Raw genomic sequence first — 22,937 nt, 5'->3', positions numbered from 1 at the left:
CAATCCAGAGTTTGGCTGTAAAATGCTCAAATTCCACCCAGGCCTTTAGAAGGAAAGGTTAGGACAAGTTTTATACACCTTAGGAAACATCAATAACGAGTCAATTCAAGAACACAGGCACAGTTAGTCACCTTTTGTGCAATATTCTAATGCTCTGAAGAGATTCTTAGTAAGAATTTGATCAGAAACTTGGCATCAGCGCTCACTTCAACAGGTGTACCATGGTAACGGGACTACAGTACACTTGATAGCAAGCACAATTACTCTCTGTTGAAACAGAGCCACTTTGCGGCCACAAGTGGAAAACTAACAGGTGTGTGGGACAATAAAGAGGAAAATGATTGCAGAATTATGATTAAGAACCTCAAGGGGAAAGGAGGTGTTTTGGGGGTGTCGCTTCCCTTCTCCTCAAGAGATGTGCACATTTGTGGCATTTATTATGCACTGAATACCTGAGGGATCACTTCAGCAGGAATGCTCTCTAACTGAAGCACCAGTCTTGCTCATTTTGATTTGCTCTAGGTTGTTGACCCCCATATTTCCAACAGCACAACTATCTCAGCTTGCATGCGTTAGCAGAAGTTATCCCTGAGACTAATAAGCTGTCTGTCAATAGTGAGGTTTTCCTGGAGAATGCAGGCTGTGCACTGATGCCCTGCAGTGCTGATGGAGACAAAGATTTCCTGGTGAAGTTTTCTAACCAATAAGCTGTCGCACAACAAATCTTCAAATACATCAAAACAGAAATGAAACCTGCTAAGAGGATCCCCTCTTGCTACAGGTGCCTAACTGTCAGAGAAGAACCGATGTTCATTCACAGCCTCTGCTTAATGTTTCCCACTGATAGGCTTCAAACTATTTCCAGCTTCTCCCCTGGATTGCCCTGCAGAGGCAATGAGTATTAAAATTAGTGGAGCAGGAATTACCCTCTGAGACTCCTAAGAGAAGCATTGGATGTTGGAGGAGTAAGAGGAATGGGCTGCACAACAGGTTCTCCTTAACTGGCATCTCCTTCTGCCACTGTTGGAGATGGCGTTCTGGACTAAGTAGATCAGATAACACTTCTTACATTTATTTTGTACACTCCATTCTTTCCCTTTACTCAAGAGAGCTTGATTATGCACATAGGTGAGAAGTCTAATATTGACACTGTGAAGATTAGATTTCTTACCTGCAGTTTTTGTAATCTTCAGATCTGCTGTGATTGTTATGGCTATTTACTCTTGTCAATGAATTTTGTACAGGCATATAATAATATGTACAAAATCTAATAATAATGAATAAAAATGCTAATATAATGGAAGTAGAATATAAAATAAACTCAAATAACATATTAAATACATATGATATACCCCACAGCACATACAATCTGTCCCACAAAGGAAGTTGACTTGCAAAAAGCCAGTACCTTCATTGGTGATCTGCCAGCAGGAGAAGGGGAAACAGAGGCTATGTGTCTTGCTGGTGATGCTGTAAATTGAGAAAGATTACAATGCGGTCTTTGCATTACAGTTTTCATTAAGAAATCTTCTAAAGAGGTAAGAGAGGATTCCACCCACAAATATCTCTAGTGCTCTCCGTACTTGCTCAGTAGTTGCAAGTAGTCTTAAAAATTCTGTTTCTTTTTTCAGGATTATCTTGCAGTACAACAAAGTGTAAGAAATTTCTGCAGCCATCTTCCATGACCAATTTTATATCATGTAAATTTGTTTATACCCTATCAAACAATTACAGGATTCAAAGAAAACAAGTATTTTCTGCTCCCCCTTTTCCCTTTCCTTTTTCCTAAGAAATACATTCCATATTTTAATGTCAAATAAGAAAAAATACAATACGAAATGTACTTTGAGGCATAAGGCTGAAACTTCTAAAAGTTTCCGCTCCCTTGAGAACAATTATATTTCTAATACTACTTAATCTGTCTGTTCTTTACATGGAAATTAGTCTTTTGAAGGGCAAATTAGTTATAGTAATGGAACTCACATACTTCCATGACTGCTGAGCATTTTCTGGCAAGTAAGATTCTTTTTCATTAACAATCATTTCCAACTGCTAACCTCTAATTACTGTAAGATCAAAAGATTAAATTTGATCATCCACCCTGGTATCAGAATAAAGTGTCTGAAATTCCTCAGTCATTAAGTGAAGAGGCAAAGTACTGAAAACAGAATGCTACAAATAAGCTTAATGAGAGGAAAATATATGCAGTTCTACAGCCTTCCATGTCAGTAATTGAATAATAAACTAGACTGCCCAGAAAGTTAAATGTTAGTCAGAGTGGATAGAATCCAAGCCCTCAAGTAAATCATTTTTTGATTGGAGTTTAGACCAAAATGTCCATTAACTCACCCGTCTGTGCAGGTCTCGGTGGTACAGGAGGAGATATAAGCTTCCCACTGTCTGATGTGTTTCTGGCTTCTTTCCCACTGTCCAGGCTCCAGCTGCTGGGAGTAGCATTTACAGCTGGAAGAGAATGGAAAAGCTGACACAGGCATCACTACTTCTAGCTGTCACTTTCAGGCTCCCTGACTTGCTTTTCTTTGGCTACAAATATACAGAATGAAAACTAACTGCATGCCTAGAAAGCTCTGACACTTACATCAGGATTTGAAAGGCTCTTAAATAATGCCTGTCAGTCTCCTGATTTGCCTAACCTATGCATTTGGCCCTCCAGTCAGTTTGAGGCCGTATAGCAATTTGGACCATTGATAACAACAGCAGCTGAGACAGGGCTCTGCTGCACTGCAAATCTGGCCTCAAAAGGAGATAAGCTTGAAGCCTGTTAATATTATCAGTTTATCTTTGTACCAAAGCCCTATTTAGAAGTTTCTAGGCAGAGGAGGACAGATTATTCATATTCTGTTTCCATTAACTCATTTTATATACAGAATGGACTAAAGATGGGAACTCGCCAAATTCCAATCAACGTCCCCAGGAAAGCCTTCAGCTAGCAGGCTTTTGGTGCCAGAACTGAAAGGTGGAAAGAAGGGCACAAAATTGAGGGAGTGAGAATGGGGAGAAATAAAAGTGTTTGAAGAAAATCAAATGAATACATTATTATGGATTAGCACAACGTATATACACTGTTTGTATAGGTGGTCCAGGATCATGCAAATCAAATATCACCTTGACATGTGTAAAACTGGCTGTTCTGCTTATCTGTGTTACTTTTTACCAAACACCATGACTTTAACTAAATGATCCCCATAAGGCTGGGAACAGTTTCCATACTAAAACTGGATCATTACTTGTCTTCATACAGTCATTACTATCAGAAAGAACAGGTCGGACAGAAAGTTAGGGCATTTAACATGAACAGCACACTAACTAAAAATCTGCAGTTTTTCTTACACGTCCTGAGAATGTGAAGAAGCTGCTTCCAAAGAAAATTAACAAAAAAAAAATGAGACAAACAAGTTTAAAAAAAAAAAAAAAAAAAAAACACTGGGAGGTGAAGAATTCCTGAGACCCCAAACCTCTTCCACCAAATCCAAAGCTTTTTTGGGAAATAACACGATCATGCCTGGCTTTGACAGTTTCCTTCTTGTTGGCTTATACTGCACACGAGATAAGAGACCTACCTGGATGGACTTTGTGCTCATTTACAAAGATTAAATGAAAAGCAAAGTACTGCTGCTAAACACCAAATGATGTTATCAGTTATTGCTATTGCAGCAACACTAAGGTACTTCAGAAGGACTGGAAAGGCACTGTGCTACTCTATACAAGACTTAAAACAATAAGTACAGTACAAATAACATTTGTTTTATAGCTGTAACAATATTGGTACAGTATAATTGCACGTTAATTGACCCTGAGAACAGCACACTGAATAATCAGTCTATTTTCTAGATGATCATTTTGCCTTTTTATTGTCAGATCATGCAATTCATTGTTTGCTTTTTATTGTAAGCTGTCACCTGGCAATGTGGTTTTGCCTTCATCCCAAAAACAGCTTGGCACCAGGCCTGGGTACTTCAAATTACTGAATCTATTGAGAAGCTACTTTTTCCTTTCAAGTTACCCATGCAGTTAGTTTTTTGGACTGCTTAAGTCTCTGGGAGATAGTATTTATTTTAACAACTCTACAGTGTACTTGGCTGCATAGGCCATTACAAAAGCTTTGACATTTTCACATTATTTTATGTTTTTCATTCTGTGAAAAATTTTACATCAAAAGATGTAAAAATTCTTATACAAATCAGCTCTTAGTGAACAAAATCTGATTCCTAGCCAGTTCTTGTTATAGTTTTGAAATGTTTTGAATACATTTATTTTATAGTAACCTTAAATCACGGTGCAGCGAAGGGTAGCACTTAACAAAATTATGGCGCATATGATGGATTCAGGGCATATAACAAAATACTGGAAAACAACGTTGCAAACAATACTGAATTTCCCCATGTGAAAAATTATAAAAGCAAATACTTTGTTTATTGACATTCATTGTTTTCTTATTTACTCAAATTAGGCCAAAGTGTAACCAAAAGCACAGCAACACAGTTTGCCTAGGGGATTTGCAGGTAGAGAACTTCAGCACTCTGCCCATTTCTTTAGCTTCCTTTTGCCCCAGCCTCCAGAAGTTCATCTTCTCTAGGCTTCAGCTTCCCACACTTCTCTCTAACATGACAGTTGGATGGGGGAAGATATCTCTAGCAGCCTGCTGCAACGTTCTACTGCACTGTCCTTTTCTGCGAACCTTTGGGCCCTTAGGAGCATAACACTCAGTCCAAACAGACATTGCTTTTCCCCTTTTTTGGCAGTGTTTTGAAGCTTAAGAATATTAGCATGTTTTATTTGTAAGAGCTGCTCTGACAGAAATGCCTTCTATGTTATTATGTTGGTGCACGACATCAGAGGTGGATGTTGGTGGCATGGCTGAACCTTCTCGTCAGTATCCCTTACTTTTTGTTGCCTTGAGACAGATGGCAGCAGAGGAACAGTCTGACAGAACAGTGTCTGCCATGGAAATGCATATGAAGCAAAAGGGGTGCCAGTGAATTCCTCCAGGCAGAAAAAATGGCACCATTTGTAAAGGACCAACAAAAAACACTTTCTGCCTTTCTGAGGTGTTCTTGATATACCTCAAACGCTTGCAGTGCACAGCCATCATCGTGACAACCAGCTGGAGGCCATTATTTGTGAGGCATGAGATCCCATGCAAACAGGACAGTCTTACCTCACTCACAGCCACTACCTTTCCTGCAAGAAAATTTTTGCTACAAACTTATTTTTTACAAACTTGTTATTGAGAATTCACTTGTTTATCACCTTGAGATGATGCATGTGCAAACCTTTCAGACATAAAAGGATGCCTGAGAGGGGTCCCACTTCTTCTTCATCATCATTGGTGTTGATGTGTTCAAGACTATGACCTCTGGACATGCACATTCATCCCCCCATCCCTTCTCTGTCTCCAGTACGCTGGAATTCCTGGGCAACATTGGAACTCCTCAAAATAGACCAGTGATCTTTTTTCTGTCTGTCTCTCTGACTCTTGTTCTCTCTGTCTCTCTCAATTTCTCTTGTGGGTGATCTCTCTTCTCTGTCCATCTCTCTGTCTCCTTTGCTCTTTGTCCATTTTCCTACATTTTCTCTCTCTGTTGTTTTTCTCTCATAAAGTTGTTCAGTAATTGCAAGATTTATTTCACTTTCTTAGAGGTCATAGCTCTTGTAAAGTCATTAAGTCATGAAGTTGTTAAGTAATTGTGAGACTGGTATTGGTTTTTTAAGGTTGCATAGTTTAGCTCTGCAATTTAAGACAGGTTTTCAGTGTGCCATCTTCTCAAGTCATAACGTTTAGCTGTGCAGGTAGGACAGATTTAATTGTTAAAGTGCCAGTATTTCTATGATAATCGTGTGCCAAAATCTGGGGATAAGTGTAGTAAACAGATTCTTACTAAAATTGATGATTGCATATGGATCTCTGCATGTCGTATCTTATGGACAGGACACAACATTGCTGACGTTCACTGATGCCTGCTGATCAGTTATGGAGACCTAACAGTGGATGTGAGCACAGTGAGGTGGTTGGTGGTGCATTTCAGCTGCAGTGACAGAGACATGAAAGACGAGCCACGCTCCAGACAGCTATGCACAGCTGTCACAGCACAGAATGAAGAGCATCTCTATCATCTCACCCACATGAATTGGCTAAGGGTGGTAACTGCATTGAAAAACAGTGTTTTTGTAGCTGAGAATTTGCTCTATCAAATAGCGTTATTGTGCTTTTTGTATGTGTTGTAGTTTCCATGGAATTAAATAGAGGCACTACTTTTGGAGAGACCTATGTAATATTTTGAAACTCAGAGATAATGTTATATGCTCAAGACAACGTGCATTATATTTTCACTGACTACCAAGGTTAGTAAGGTGCAAAATTTCCACTCACCTTTGTCAGGGCCAGGCAGATTAGAATCACTTCGTGGCAAAGCACCATCTCCAATATGATTAAACAACATTCTCTGTAAATCAAGAACAGAATGGTTTATTCATAACTGCAGTTGTGAGTAACCTTTAAGAGAATAAATATATTTTTGTTATTATCCCTACCACACGGGACTACTTGGAGGTAGAGTAATAAATATCACCTAAGAACATAAATACTTGAATAAAAACGGGTACACAAATAATGTACACATATATACTAGTCTGAAAACCGTACACACTGAAATCAGTGGGAGGGTTATAACATACTGAATTCTGACAGTTTCCTGCTTCCTGAATGACAAAATGGGGCTCAGTCCTCAGTCAGGTATCTGACTGAGTTAACCTGACTGAATACTAAACACGTGGAGGAGCTGATTTGCTATCTTTGAAAAGCATTATGTGTTATTTCCAATGCTAACCTTTTTCTACCAGTATCACTCTTGCTTCTCTTCCGGAAAAGACCTGAGCAAAGTCTCTTCTTCTTTCTTTTTGGGTTGATTTTAAAAAATAATCACAGTAAATTTATGAAATGATTTTATAATTCCACCAATTATTTCTTTTGGCAACATTCAAATTATCAGTGGGTCACTATTTTGTCTTGACAACAGGAACAAACAAAATACAGTCAATCCCGCAAGTAATTCAGATGTACAGTCCAAAGGAAACAAGAACAGAGGAAACATTATGCCATTTTTTTAAAAGATAAAGTGAGGCAATATGTGAAATCCAAATCTGTAAATCTCTATTCTCTTATCTCCTCCCCGTGTTCACAGAGCCAAGTCATTGAGACATGATGCTATGGTTCCACACAATGACAAATCCTGCTGCAGAGCAATCATCATGGATCTAACACATTGCAGCTCTGCGTTACAGAATGAGGGACATATACTTAGCCAATCCTACCTGATCTAAAACACTTCATATGAGAATGAGTTGGTAGATTTTGAGTTGACTAGGTTTGCTGTCTTGCTGTACTAATCATACTGGATCAGGCATAATCTGTTTTCCCAGAGCTACCATTAAACTGAGGTGACGTAACTACATATTTACTGATAGAAAATGTGATCATATATTCCTGCCTGATTTGGACCAAATGTTCACTGCATAGAGATTCTGTGGGATATTAGGACCTGGTGGGCAAGTGTGGTGATGTTTCTGAAATCTCTTATGTTGTGAAGGTCAAGAGCAGAAGCTGAAAAAGCAACTGAAATTGGAGAAGCTAAAAGAGGCAAAAAGCTTCATGATTTACAGAGATATGAGGACGTATTGAAACAGTGGAATATAAAACCATACAGAAGAGCAAGAGCAATCACAGGATATTTAATGAAACTCAAGAGAATCAAAAACATGAAAGCCAAAATGCTCCACTAAGAAGAAGTAAAGCACAAAAACTAAGAAGAAGTAAAGCACAAAAACTAAAAGAACCAGTCAACAACAAGAGACATTCACTCTCAGCTTATAGGAGGAGCTAGAGACACACCATATAACTGCTTAGCCAGAGATCAAAAAGCAATCACAAACAGATGGTGACCAAACATAGCTGTACATAGATGACCTTGAGCAGCAATTTCAATGAAGAGATCAGATGAAGTACTGCTGTGGTATGGTTCTATGCAATCCATCAAACTTCCTTAAAAGACAGAGATGGATTTGGACTTGAAAAACATTAATTTTGCCTATGCATCTCATTCTTCCAGGTTGAAATCTATTGTGAACCTTGCATTCATTAAGCTAAAGACCTTCATAAATGGGTGATCTTTTTCGTGTGACTGTAGTGTGAAGCTCTAACCAAGACTGTAAAAGTTAACTTGTGTTAGAATAAAAGCAGAAAGCATGATTTAAAACTTGACCATCTAAATTCTGACAAGAGTTCCAGGTATTCTTAAGACATATCTCCTTACAGTTGTTCTTTGAGGATTTCTTTTTCCCATCTTCCTCATGAGGCAGAGAATCAGAACTTGCCTTCTGATCACAGTTCATTTTTAATGCTCAGAAAACACAGCATCAGAGAAATTGCACCTTTTCCCAGAAAGATACATCCTCATTCACAGTTATAAGGGTAAAACTGTCAGACCTTCTCATCTTTGAAACATGCTTCACTGTACAAGTAAGATAATTTTCTACTTACCCTCTCTTGGGACACTGAGGGTAGAGACAGATTGGGAGATTTTGCTGCCAGGCGAGTCTCTGAGAGCGTGGAGGCTGGGCATACATGCTCCTCAGCCTCCCTTATCGAATCTCGGGTGGAGTGGGAAACAGAAGCCGCATTCCACTTGGCAAAGCAAGAGTTTGCAGTCTGGGAGCAAAAATGGGATAATTTTTCTTTGCGGCAAGCTGTAAAACCGCATTATTTAAAGAACACCTCCTGATCTTTCCTGTATGTTGGTTTGGCTCCACAACTAGTGAGAAAGTGCCCAGTTGATATACCAGCAATTACTGACACTGTTGTTAAGTCTGGCTCAGCTTTAGTAATAATTCTTAAGCCCTCAGGTAACAGCAAGAGGACTTCAACAGAAAGGAAGAAGTAGTTAAATCAAGAGGCAATTCAATAACTGAAGAAGAAAGAGACAAGAATACAATAACTGCAGAGAAACCAGGGATCCAATTCTAAAATTCTATCAAAGTCAAAACTTGTGGTGGAAATGAGAACTACTGCTGAAAAGAGGGCCTTTCACAAGATACTTATGTTTTCTTCTTTCTCAGCTTCAGCAAGATGTGCATAGTGTGATACTGTGGATTGAAACAACATCTATAGAAAAGGAAAACACTTTAGGAAAACAGGTCCATTCAGAAGAAAAGATGAAATAAGGATTCAAAACTGCCTAGCTTACCAAGCCCATTTTGCATTTCAGATAACTGGAAAAGATTTGAACTTTATACAGACCTATGTACCAGTAATTTTAAGATAAGGACTCAACTTATTATTTCCTCTGGAGTAACAAAACACCATTCTTTTCCAAAACTCCGCTGAAAACAGAAATTGCCACATGGAGTGGGTTACGAGCTCACAGTGGCTAGGATTATCTATTTCAGAAGAAACTGAGGGAAGTTTCCAGTTTTTCTTCTTCCCCAGATTGAGCAAACACTGCTGTTTCAGTCAACCAGGATATGCCGGTCTTTCGGGAATGAGTAAATATCAAAACTAGATCTCAATCTTAAAAAGGAAGCAGAAATGTAACCAAATACAGTATATTCTTTTCACATCTCTTTTGTGTGTGCGTTTGTGTGTGTATTAAGAAGCTATCTGCTTATAGAAACCAAAATACTGAAAATTAACAGCACTGTGCAGACAGTGAAACTGCTCAAAGTTCAACAAGTGCCTTTATCATCTTCTTAACTAGAGTTAAGCAGTTATCTTCCTACCTGCGAGGCTTCCAAAGAAGTAGGGTAGATGGCACTGCAGGGTCGCTCTCTGGGGGACAGGCAAGAGTTTTCTCGGGAATGCTTGTGTTTGTCAGATAACAGAGGAGAGGCTAGAACATAAATGTGTCAAGTGATTTCACGCTGAAATTCAGTCATCTCAATTCTATAAGACTATTTATGACAAAGAAATCCTCAGCCACTACTAATGCTCATTCTTGAAAAAAAAAAAAAAAGGGCTAAATTTGATGTCTGCTGACATCATGCAAAAATTATCCTAAAGATTCAGCTGTGAAACAGATCAAGAATCATTTAATTCAGTTTACCATGGGAGGACTGACCTCTTGCACTGGATGGAGCAGAACTGGTCACATTAGGTGAAGCAGAATGAGTAGAGCTCAAACTTGAGGTAGATGGACTTGGCTGTGTAAAGAAAAGATAGTGTTGTTACTACATCATACTTACTAGTTTGGAAAGAAAAATTTTAAATATATTTCACTCAAACTTTTTTTTTTTTTAATAATTTTAAAACAAAGAACAAATAATTTGTTATTGATTTTTCAGCAAAACAGTATAAAACACATTTCCTGTAACTAGACAAAAAGCTTTAGTACAGTATCAAGTAGAAATACAATTAATACATTAACATAATTACATCAGTGTGATTGCTGAACAGAAAAGTCTAGGTAAAGTCAGATAATTTTGCATAGCACATTGAATTTGTCAAAAATTCTTACTTGAAGTTTGGAAGAAACTGTTACATAAAAATTGTTCTTTGTACGTCAAGGAGGCTAGCAGCCCATTTAAATATTTGTTTTTAGAATGTATCGGCAGTAACTTTTAGATTTCTGAATGAACTAATAGAAGCATTAATTTAGTAAATAACTTCACAAGAAAAAAAAAAAAGTAGTTTGAAGAATCACAGTAATTTGTACCTGCATGTTAAAAACTTCATCAGAGCTTTCTGACTGCCCAGTGATATTGCTGACTTCAGCGGAAGCTTGGGATGACAGTGATGAGGATGAATACCGATTGACAGCTGGGTAACTCAAAGGACTATTTTAAAAATAATGAAACACAAAATGATTTACTCTAGTTGTCAATTATAATTTTTCATGTGAAAACAATACATGTTATTAATCTCCACAATTTGATCTAAATTTTCTAAAGAGGAAGAAGAGGGAAAAAAGAGACAGAAGCAGCTATTCATACCTGAAGATACTTCAGACTGACCTTAGAGAAAGCACACACACAATAAAAGTATTCTATGGATCATCTTCCATGAATAAAAAAATCTATCAATTTCTAGTAATTTAACTTGCCTGCGTCGTGGTATTACCCGAGCACCATCTGGACTCATAGAAACAGGTACTGAGTTTCGACAGACACGAGGACTTCCATTTGGAAAATGGATAGGGCTAGCTTGTACACAGGCAGAATATTCCTGCAAGTTGATAAAAGAAGATTAATTGAAATGAACATTTTATTGAGTAGTTATATCTGCATTTTATCCTGCTAAGAAGTACTTGAGGGGCCTGGTGGATGAAAGGCTGTACATGAGCCAGTAGTGTGCTCTTGCATCTCGGAGGGCCAACAGTATCAAAAGAGGGGTGACCAGCAGGGCAAGGGAGATGACTGTCCCCTTCTGCTCTGCCCTCATGAAGTCCCACCAGGAGTACTGCTTTCAGGGACTTCAGCACAAGAAAGGCAGAGGCCATGAAGATGATCAGAGGGCTGGAGCACCTCTCTAGAAGAAAGGCTGAGGGAGCTGGGCTTGGAGAAGAGAAGACTCCAGGGAGATCTCACTGTGGCCTTCCAGAACTTAGAGGGATCTTATAAGCACAAAGGAGGCCAACTTTTTACATGGTCTAATAGTAATAGGACAAGGGAGATTTAGGTTAGGTGTTACAAAGAAATTCTTCAGTCAGAGGGTTTGGAACTGGAAGGTATTTGAGGTCCCTTCCAGTCCAAACCATTCTTTTAGATTAGCCTCATCATTAGAAAAAAAATAGTTTAACTTTTTGCTGATGATACTTTCCCTGAAGTCAAATATGATTATCTAGCTGTAGGTGCCCTGTTCAATGCAGTGGAGTTGGACTAGATGACCTATAATGGTCCCTTCCAATTCTAAGAATTCTATGATTCTATGATTTTTCTCTTACTGCATGGAAAGTGAATTAACTTTCCCTATGCTCTGTGATACTGTAATTCTGTAAGATGTAATGTGGACAAATAACCAAAAGATGTCACTATTTGTTGCTTAGGAAAATTAACCACTGTTACCGCGGCTAGACTGTCTTTTGGTTCATCTGTGCACCCGCTCATATACCTGTATTCCCAAGCTAGACTTCATCACAAAGAACTGATCCACCAGCTTTTTGTGCAAAGGCCTCATGTCCTGGGGCACAAACTTCTCATGCACAGCTAAGCCAAACTCCAGAATTTGGGCCTGTAGGAGAGTCAGGAGGTAAAAGAAGAAAAAATACATTTTAGATCTCTTTTCTTTACACTTCTATCTTTGAACAACCCAGAGAGTATCTTAGGAATCCAAACAAACAACAGAAAAAAAACATAACTAAAATGCATATTAAAATAATTTGTTTGCATCCCTGAGAGACCTGTAATCAAAGCAGATCTAAAAGTCTGAGACAAAAATCAGTGACACACATATGGTACTTCTCATTTTACTTGGGCAACCCTGCCCACAGCAGGGGGTTGGATATTTCTATGATTATATGAATTGACAACCTCTGAATTATAAATTAAAAGAGTTAGTGATATTAACCTGTAACTTGAAAAACACTGGAATGTAACATTAATATATATTACCTAATTTAAAATGAGCTCAGTGAGTTTGCTTTTGTTTATACTATGAATATCTGTGCCTTCGTCTGGTCTGACCAAAAGATATCACTAATATCACTACTCTGACCAAAAAACAAAAAAATGGAATTTCCATCTTGCTAAATTCCAATACTCTGAACTTTTTATCCTAATCTGGCAAGAAAGCTTGACATTTCAACATGCTGCATAGAGTACAGACAGGTAAAAGTCAGTTAAAAGAGCTGAAATGCTATGATAAATTGATCAAAATAATTTGTTTCCGCATTTCCAGCCTTCTTATGCATAATTCCCTTGTTGGATAGTCTGCCAATAATCTGTATACTTATAAGCACAAAGTATAAAGACACAAAGACTCTGAATTATAATGGTTAGGTCTCTGCATCCTGACATTTTCTGAGGGAAGGAGAAGATGGAAACATTCTCCTTTCATATCTCCCAGTGAAAAATTCTAAATCTTTTCCTTTGGTTTATTCATTGTCTCTTAAAAAGAGACTATTTTAAGTTTAATCATTTGGCTTATTGCATAAGCAAATCAATATCTGGGGATAATTTTATAATCATCTTGCTTTGCTGAAACAAATGTAAACAAAGAGTAAAATAAATAATAATTAAGAAACCCAGTGGCTGTTTTATAACATAATCAAATTCTAGAACCTCATTCATACACAGTTCATTTATTTTTAATTTCAAAAATTTTGGTATTGAATTCTACAGGAATATTCGTAATGTCAGGACTACAATAAATAGGAAAACGAAGAAATAACAGAATAATTATTTAGTGCATAAAAATTCAAGTCTGTGATTGTATCACCTGGTGTTTATTTTAGTGCCTAACCAGACAGGCAATTGTTGTTAGTGCTATTAGATATCTTACGCCGTGTGTGCATTCTCATATACTAAACACTACAGTAAAAATGATGTTTGTTCTGTCCTAGTGGTAAAATGCAATGTACAAATATTTGTTTAAGCCAAACCATTTGCTGAGAATACTGTTTATTCTGTAGTAGTACTAAAATACATTGTGCAAATATTTGCATATGATCAGCACTGTATAAAAATTTGCCTCTTGTTTGACTTTTAATTTATAATAGTTTGAAGTGTTTAAGAGGGACAGAAAGAACTAGGGAGAATATATTAACATGATCTGGAAACATGCTTATATATGAAGCTTCTGTCTATTTGCAAACTAATTCAGAAAATACTGGAGACTATTAAGCAGTTAGTAATCTGTGCAACCTGATGTAGCGAGCTTACTTTGGCAGGGGGGTTGGACTCTATGACCTCTGGAGATCCCTTCCAACCCCTACAATTCTGTGATTTTGTAACCTTTGAAATTTTGTACTTTATTTTGGGACACATCATTTGAGCTAGAACAGCTGAGAGGGTGACCTAGCCAGGATTTTTCACCACTTTACCTGCTCAAGCATCAGCTCCCTCAAGCGTGTAATCTTCTCTCCATCTTCTGGATGGTTCAAAACATATTCTTTGACAAAGAATGCCTAAACGAAAACAACAAAAAAACAAAAGCAAACAAAAAAATCACAAAATAACAAAGCAAGTAGAAACAAATCTAGTTTTTTGTTTTTTGTTTTTGTTTTTTAACCAACAGTTTCTTCGTTGTATTTTTGAAACAAAAGCTCTTTTTGCAATGCTAAACAAGTGGTTTTTCATTTCCACACTGGTGGAGAATATGAATGAATAAAATGGAGCCCTTCTTGAAGTGGAATTCAACCAGCTGTTCAATATCCTGGACAGATCCTGAATCAAATCTGGAAACTGGCAAATCACAGATGAAATGAAGCAAAGGTCACCTTAAATAAATATCTCTCTCCCACTGATTGTGAACTAGGAGTTTCAAATAATTGCAAAGAGTTAGACCAGAAGCCTTTTCATACTAGGAGGTTTGCTATCATTTAAATACAAAGATACCGCAAGGACAGCATGGAATTGTAAGCTACTGTATGTATCAAAGCCATGCCAGTATTGTGAGAGCATTTCTCACAGTATCCTATACACTCTTATAATTAATATTTGAAAGAACTCATGATGATATTGATTTCAGAAAGCCACACTTTTTCACTTCAGGAGCATCTGACAAACAATACTTGAGTGTGTTACAGGACTTTCCATCCCACTTCTAGTGCTCTAATTGTACCAGTCATAATACCCTGAAATCATTTTTATCTACCAGCCATGGCCTGGACATAGCAGTCACCTTTTTGTTCACACTTGCATTTTAGCATGGTACCTAACCTATCCCGCAAGGGGACTGTACTCAATTTACAACTCTGCTTAGCTCTATTCCATATAGAAAATACCCAGCAGCTCATTTGAGAGATTTACAGACTTTCTCAGATGTGCCTTTGTCACAGAAGATCCCCGTTTACATACACAGTTTTCTCTCCATAGAGTTGAGAGGATAATAGTGGCTGCTTTGTGCTGTTTCCCACTTGTCTTAGTGATTCACTCATTTAGCCCTTACAAGGCCCTCCAACCAATTTCAGCTATTAAAATTTTTGCTGTGCATAACGATTTGTAAATAACAAATTTGTGTAGGCAACAGTGGAGCTGGAGATTAAAATACCCCTTTCTCTGACAGTTCCAAAATTTCATGCTGTGGCAACTCATGAGACCTGTCTAGAAAATGCTGATACTGTAGCAAAGACTATTTACATGGCTCTCTCACTGCAGATAAGTCAGTTTGAAGTCTTATAGGTTTAAATTGCAAAAAGGAGCCCTCTGATACTGCTTGCTAAATTCTCATATCCCAAACTTCTGACAGCTGCTTTATTTCCCCCTCATCTGAAAATCTTGATGTGTTTTCAATATTGAGCAGGTGGTGTCCCAGTAGTTTTGGGCTGAGATTTATACAGAACTGCAAGAACTGTAGAATGAGTCAGAGATGTAATAATTTCAGCAAAATCCCCAGTATTTTAAGAGGAAAAAAATAATCAGAATTCAATTAAATCTAGTAAGTCTTGGAGCCCATGTTTTCCAATAATTAAACATGAAAGTGACCATGGGGCAATTTACACTGCACCTGGCATGATGGCTGCTGATGCATGCAGCCTGTCCCTGAGGGGTAAGAGGATCTTAGCTGAAGAATTAGCGGGACTCATTGACAGGTCTTTAAACTAGGAATGAAGGGGGAAGGGGACAAAATAAGGGCTACTGGAGTTGAACGGGTCATTCGAGGGCTTATACCAAACTCCATGGGCAATGATGGCAGAGTGCATAGGGAAGGACTAGGGCAGGGGGATGCTGGGGATGCTGCTGTTCTAGGGGATCCTAGATCCCTTATAAAGGTGGCGAGACGGATAGCCCGGCTGAAGTGCCTTTATACCAATGCACACAGCCTGAGTAACAAGCAGGAGGAACTGGAAACTGTGATGCACTCGGGAAGTTATGACCTTGTTGCTATCACAGAAACATGGTGGGATGACTCCCACAATTGGGATACTGCCATCGACGGCTATAGACTCTTTAGGAGAGATAGGCGAGGTAGGAGGGGTGGGGGAGTTGCTCTCTATGTCAGAGATTGGATAAACTGTGAGGAGCTCCCTACGAGAAGCAGTCAGGAACAGGTTGAGAGCCTGTGGGTTAGGATTAGAGATGGGACAAATATAGGTCAGCTGGTGTTAGGGGTATACTACAGAACACCTGATCAAGGGGAGGCTGTTGACGAGGCTTTCTTGCTCCAGATGCGTGAGATGTCTGGCTCACGGGCTCTTGTCCTGGTGGGGGACTTCAACCATCCGGACATCTGCTGGGAAAATCACACGGCGAGCTGCAAGAGCTCCAGAAGGCTCTTGGAATCCATTGATGATAGCTTTCTGGTTCAGGTATTGGACAGACCAACCAGAGGTGAAGCGTTGCTGGACCTGCTGCTCACCAACGCCGAGGAGATCATCAAAGGCATCAAGGTTGGAGGCTGCCTGGGCTCCAGCGACCACGCCCTGGTTGAGTTTGTGATCTCAAGCGATGTGGGCCTGGCAAAGAGCAGGACCAGGACACTGAACTTCAGAAGAGCAGACTTCAAGCTACTCAATGGATTGCTGGCCAAGATCCCCTGGCGCGCTGCCCTCAAAGACAAGGATGTTGAGGAGAGCTGGCGGCTCTTCAAAGATGCCCTCCTGGAAGCACAAGAGGTCTCCATTCCTCTGAATAAGAAAGTGGGCAGGCGAGGTAGGAAACCGGCTTGGCTCAGCAAGGACCTGCTGAGAGAACTGAGGGCGAAGAAAGGGGTGTACAAGCTCTGGAAACAAGGCTGTGTCACCTGGGAAGAGTACAGGAACGCCGTCCGGACTTGCAGACGTGGGATCAGGGAAGCCAAGGCGCAGGCAGAACTGAACTTGGCAAGGGACGTGAAAAACAATAAGAAAACCTTCTACAGGTACATTGCCCAGAAGAGACAGGCCAAAACGGGCGTACCTACTTTGGTAAATTTAAAAGGAGAACTGGCTTCAACAGATGAAGAGAAAGCTGAGGTGCTGAATGAGTTCTTTGCCTCGGTCTTCACTGGTGGCCAGGATTCTAGTCTTTTTCACGTCCCTGAACCCTGCATCCCCAAACCTCTATGTGGGGACCAAGGAGGTAAATCCCTCCCCACTGTAAGGGCAGAGCAAGTCCGAGAGTGCCTCCTTAGACTGAATGAATACAAGTCTATGGGGCCAGATGGCGTGCATCCCAGGATCCTGAAGGAGCTGGCTGAGGTGGTTGCCGAGCCGCTATCCATCATATTTGAGAAGTCGTGGCTGTCAGGTGAGGTCCCGAACGACTGGAGGAAGGGTCATGTCACTCCCATATACAAGAAGGGGAGCAGGGAGGACCCGGGGAACTACAGGCCGGTGAGTCTCACCTCCGTGCCTGGGAAGATCATGGAACAGATCCTCCTGGACAACATGCTCGGTCACATAAAGAATGAGCATGTGATCCGAGACAGCCAGCACGGCTTCACCAAAGGAAGGTCATGCCTAACTAATCTTGTGGCCTTCTATGATGGAGTGACGGCATTGGTGGACGAAGGGAAGGCGACCGATGTCATTTACCTGGACCTGAGCAAGGCCTTTGACATGGTCCCCCACCACATCCTCATCTCCAAATTGGAGGGAAGTGGATTTGATGGGTGGACGACCCGATGGATAAGCAATTGGTTGAAAGGCCGCAGACAGAGGGTGGTGGTCAATGGCTCTATGTCCAGGTGGAGGCCGGTAACAAGTGGTGTCCCCCAAGGGTCTGTCTTGGGACCGGTGCTCTTTAACATCTTTATTAATGACATCGATGAGGGAATTGAGTGCACCCTCAGCAAGTTTGCTGACGACACCAAGCTGAGTGGTGCGGTTGATACGGTGGAAGGAAGGGATGCCATTCAGAGGGACCTCGACAGGCTGGAGGGCTGGGCTCGGGTGAACCTGATGAGGTTCAACACGGCAAAGTGCAAGGTTTTGCATTTGGGCCGGAAGAACCCCAGGCACCTGTACAGGCTGGGAGGAGTGGTCCTTGAGAGCAGCTCGGCAGAGAAGGACCTGGGGGTCCTGATGGACGAGAGACTGAATATGAGCCAGCAGTGCGCTCTGGCAGCTCGAAAGGCAAATGGGATCCTGGGCTCCATCAGGAGAGGGGTGGCCAGCAGGGACAGGGAGGTGATTGTCCCTCTCTACTCGGCTCTTGTGAGGCCCCATCTGGAGTACTGTGTCCAGGTGTGGAGCCCTCAGTACAAGAAAGACATTGAGATTTTGGAAAGGGTCCAGAGGAGGGCGACTAAGATGATCAGGGGGCTGGAGCACCTCCCCTATGAGGACAGGCTGAGGGAGTTGGGCTTGTTCAGCCTGGAGAAGAGAAGGCTGCGGGGTGACCTCATTGCAGCCTATCAATACCTGAAGGGAACCTACACCCAGGAGGGGAGTAAACTCTTCAAAAGGGCTGATAACAGCAGGACTAGGGGAAATGGTTTTAAGTTGAAGGAGGGAAGATTTAGGTTGGATGTTAGGGGGAAGTTCTTTACTAGGAGAGTGGTTAGGCCCTGGAACGGGCTGCCCAGGGAGGTTGTGGATGCCCCGTCCTTGGACGTGTTTAAGACCAGGTTGGACGGGGTCCTGGGCAACCTGATCTGAATGTGTATGTTTGGTGGCCCTGCTAGGCAGGGGGGTTGGAACTACATGATCCTTGGGGTCCCTTCCAACCCGGGTGATTCTGTGATTCTGTGATTCTGTGAAAGTGTTTCTACTCAGTTCCAAGCACATGCAAAGTAATTAAAAGAAAAATATGTTATAGCACAAAGTGCAGTGTAAGAGGTGTTAGTTAACGAGCACAAAACATACTTCATGCTTTTTAGCATAAAGCATACAGAAAGATATTGCATAAGAGCTACCACTTCTCTAGATTTTCCTAGGAAGTATTTCCGTACTAAAAGCAGTGAATGAAAGGGTAGTTCTAATATCAGCCAAGGTTACTGCACGATTCGAGACAACCCCTTTTTGTTATCAGGAGAAAAGAAAGGGAAGAAAAAAAGCAGAATCAAGAAGGTAGCAGTTGACCAAAAGGGATTATTTGCTGGATCTTTTACTTTTTTAAACTGGGAAAGTTGCCAAAAGGGAAATAAAGCATCTGTAAAGACACAGTCACTTACCTCACGACCACATATTTGGTGAAACATATATGTTGTAATGTCCTATCTTAGATACACAGCCAAAGAGAGAGAAGAGGGGGGTACAGGACAAAGGGGAATAAAAAGCTACAAATGAAGACTATCTAGGAGACAAAGAATTGTAGCTAAGAACAGTAAAAAGAATGGAATGAGCTAGAACCTTCAGTATGCTCCTGAATAATGGAGAACTATGCAGACACATCTAGCCAGCTCAGATGAAATTCATCTATACTGCTAATTCAAATTGTCAAACTATGTCAGACATAGCTCTGACATGTCTATATTGCTCCAGCAACTCCATCTGCAGTGCTTTGTTTTGCTAAATAAGCTTTGTTGTCAGTTTTCTTTAAAGGCAGCTGGGAGACACCAAATACAGTATTTCTTTACCTTAGCTCCACAGCTTTCATAAATGCTGCAGTATTAACGACAGTTTCTAACACTATAGCAGAATTAATCTCTTGTAGTTTAACTCAAATGCAGCTTTATCAAATTTACCTCTGCTGAATGAACAACAAATTTTACAGCCTTTAAGACAAGCGGGTGGTTATTCAACTTGAAATTTTCAGTGGAAAAGGCACAAGTAGCTAATTCAAGTATTTCAAACGACTACTGTGAAAAACTGTGAGATCAAGCCAGGCTGAGAAAAATAGCCCTCCTTTCTTTTTATTGCTATTTCAAAATCTCACAAGTTTGTGAAAATACAACATCCCCAAAATTTAAGCTTTTCTTAAGATGATTGAGAGATTATGATAACCAGGCACAGCTTCTGGGGTCAAATCTAGCACTGAGATAGAAGTTTGGGTATTTTACAAGTATAGCAGTTACAGCTCACTAGATTTTCCAGAAAACAGTTCTCCTCTAGAATATGGAAGGGCAGAAGAATAACGATACAGAAAAATGATTCCATAAGATAAATATATTTGTTGTTATGAATTATTTCTCTTAAATCAGAACATCATCTCACAAAAGGAAATGTGCTGGTCAGCCAGAAGTATCGCCTTACTTGGGTTGGGTTGTACATATTACAGCAATATAGTTAGAACTGACTACTTCTTAAGAAAGATAATAAAGAAAAGCACTAACCACTAAAGAATACAAGGCGAATGTTAATGTTCTCATCACTGGAGTATATTTATGACATTATCTGCAGCAAAACAGTTGTTCCCATAAAACTATATATTTAACATCAGCTCACATCTAAACTGCAATATAAATGCCATTAAATGTATAATTTATAATAGTTTCTATCCTCAATTCATACAGAATTTATCAGTTCAGAGAAATAATTAGAAAGAAACAGTCTTGTAAAAGATTTTTTATAAACACAACATAAATTGCTCACCTCTTGGTATCTAGTAACACCACCATTAACTGCTGCATCAATGACCCCATTTAGACACATTGTGAGAGGGTTAATGTTTTGCATCTGTCGAGTTTGACACTGACTGATCAGCGTTCTCAGTTGCTGGTTCTTATTTTCTAAGACTTCAATGGCATTCTCAAGGGGACTCATTTCCACCTGAAAGGTGGTGAGGAAAATCAGTTAAAAGATGAACGATATTAAAGGTGATTTTTTTGTTGAATTATAAACCTGAAAATAACATTATTCTATGTTGTAGTATAACATGGCAGAAAGATTTGTTTTTCAACAAAACAAATATCTGAACAGAGAGACATCAGGTAATCAAGGGCCAAAGCAAAGAACCCTCTCTAGCAGGTTAATTATCTGACCCTGGGAGATTGCTCAGCATCTGCTACAAAACACATACTTCAGCATGTGGTGAAATTTGGGATTTAGAAGTTTTTGTGAATTGTCCTTGGTAACTCTCCTTAATTAGGGGGAAGGTCAGAGACTGCTTCAATGCACTTAAGGACACAGAGCAAAGCTTAAGCATGGGCGAGGTAGTTCTCATACCCAACTTATAATATAGTCAACAGCTAGATGGTATGGATGAGAAGTTGGAATGTAAGCTTTGATGATAATCGAGTTACAGTCAAGGGCAATCATTGAACAGGATGTGCCTGTCTTCCAGAGCGTGAGGAAGCTCTACTCACTGTTGGCATGAACTGCAGGAAAAGCAAAAAGCAGAGAGATGGGAAGAGGGCCTGTAGTTGGCATAACTTACCAAAACATTAAAGCACAAATATGAGTCGTCATCTAGTACGTGCCCAGAAAAAAATATGAGAACTAGCTATAGGAAATGGTGACTATAATGGTAATATAGTAACTGGGGTGGTTCTTCTATATTCCAATTTCAGTGTAATAATTAGTTTGAAGGTCTGTGTAAGGTCTTTGTGGAAGTCAACTAACAAAATTTTGTGTTGCACACATTTATTTTTTTAATTTTTAACTAAATTACTTTTTTTTGTTTTCTGCAAGACAGTTCAGTTTTACAACAGTAACCCTGTAATTAATGGGATTTTTGTTAAGAATAGCTTTAATAGGAAGGGAAGAAAATTACAGATGTTATGTTTTCTGGCTCAACAACTGACCAATTTTTTCAGAGATTTTTATACTATGAGCTCTGCTTAGAATACATTTGGAAAGTATTTAAGGATTTTCAAAAAAATAAAAGAAGGAATGAGAAGAAATTACAATGTGTCAGTAAAAGATTGCTACAGTAGACCCTATACCTACAAGATCTGTGTAGGCATGCTTCCATGGGCACGCTGAGAAGTGACAGTTTCAACAGAGCCCTAGGTAGAAATAGTGATATACCCACATGGCATTTATTACAGTACAGGGAATGGAGAATACTTACATTTCAGGAATGTTAAAAGACACATTAAACTACAGATATTCTAAGTATTAAATTTTATGCTGAAAGAAGTAATTTGTACACAATAAGTATTGCCTTTTACTGAGTTCTGGCTGCCCATTATTGTTCGTGGCTTCTTTTTTTCTCACCTGTTTAAATGAACCATAAATCTGGTTTCCTTGTAATACTTTATGGGATAAGAGAAACTGGACAACTCAAAATACTTTGTAAATAATTTTGTTGTAGTCGGCTTCAAAACTTGCACAAATAAATTACATCTGGCCAATTAATCTTAAGGTTGTTTTCCAGTAAGGTATGGATGCAGAAGTAAAGCAACACAATACAGATTGCAATCAGTCTTATACTCACTACTTCACGTTTTTCCACTTCAAACCAACGAGAGATTCCAGGTAAACTCTGCACCAAGATCAGCGTAGTTCTCTCCACCCACAAGCTCTGCAATATACAAAATCAATTTATTTCCATAATTTACTTCTAGAAGTTTTTTGACTATTCCCAATTTTCTTTGTAAATAAATCCACTTAACAAACAGCATACATAAAGGAAAAAAAAAACTAACATCCAGGAATCTATTGAAATGTCCATTGCAGAAGCCTACGATTTTCACGTTTCTCAGAACTTTCTCAACTAAGCAGTCATTTCTGCCACTTCTCAACTCTTATACAGATGGTATTATTCTATATTATTATCTCTGAGACAAGCTGTAAGTTCAAAGGTACTTTTTAGTTTCTATGTCACAGGAATGGAACATTATGCCGTATCTTAGTCAAAACTGTCTTTCCTCTGCTCTCAGTAGAGGGAATTTTTGGTAATCCTATCTATACCACAGAAGATTAACTTAGCAATGTTTACCTGTCTACCTTATAGGCTTCTCTGGA

At 39.5% G+C, this 22,937-nt stretch overlaps 1 protein-coding gene across 2 annotated transcripts in view; it reads right to left on the bottom strand.

Annotated features, from left to right (window-relative positions):
* DOCK4 (dedicator of cytokinesis 4) overlaps positions 1–22,937 on the bottom strand; it is a 244,154-nt gene that overhangs the window by 4,635 nt on the left and 216,582 nt on the right. Inside the window, exons 41-52 of one of the 2 annotated variants that reach the window (XM_042872551.1) lie at positions 22,408–22,494; positions 20,622–20,798; positions 14,049–14,132; positions 12,119–12,238; positions 11,112–11,233; positions 10,725–10,845; positions 10,131–10,212; positions 9,793–9,902; positions 8,558–8,725; positions 6,392–6,464; positions 2,350–2,463; positions 1,409–1,470 (exon numbers count right to left, since the gene is read on the bottom strand). In XM_042872551.1, coding sequence (XP_042728485.1) covers positions 1,409–1,470; positions 2,350–2,463; positions 6,392–6,464; positions 8,558–8,725; positions 9,793–9,902; positions 10,131–10,212; positions 10,725–10,845; positions 11,112–11,233; positions 12,119–12,238; positions 14,049–14,132; positions 20,622–20,798; positions 22,408–22,494 — 1,320 coding nt within the window. The remainder of the gene's footprint in view (positions 1–1,408; positions 1,471–2,349; positions 2,464–6,391; positions 6,465–8,557; positions 8,726–9,792; positions 9,903–10,130; positions 10,213–10,724; positions 10,846–11,111; positions 11,234–12,118; positions 12,239–14,048; positions 14,133–20,621; positions 20,799–22,407; positions 22,495–22,937) is intronic. The other variant, XM_042872552.1, reaches the window with a different exon arrangement.

The sequence above is a fragment of the Lagopus leucura genome, unplaced genomic scaffold (genome assembly GCF_019238085.1).
Source record: "Lagopus leucura isolate 7727_CA_CO unplaced genomic scaffold, USGS_WTPT01 Super-Scaffold_100008, whole genome shotgun sequence".
NCBI classification, from domain to species: Eukaryota; Metazoa; Chordata; class Aves; order Galliformes; family Phasianidae; genus Lagopus; species Lagopus leucura.
The sequence above is the reverse complement of the archived record's forward strand: the minus strand, read 5'-3'. Positions and strand labels throughout refer to the sequence as shown.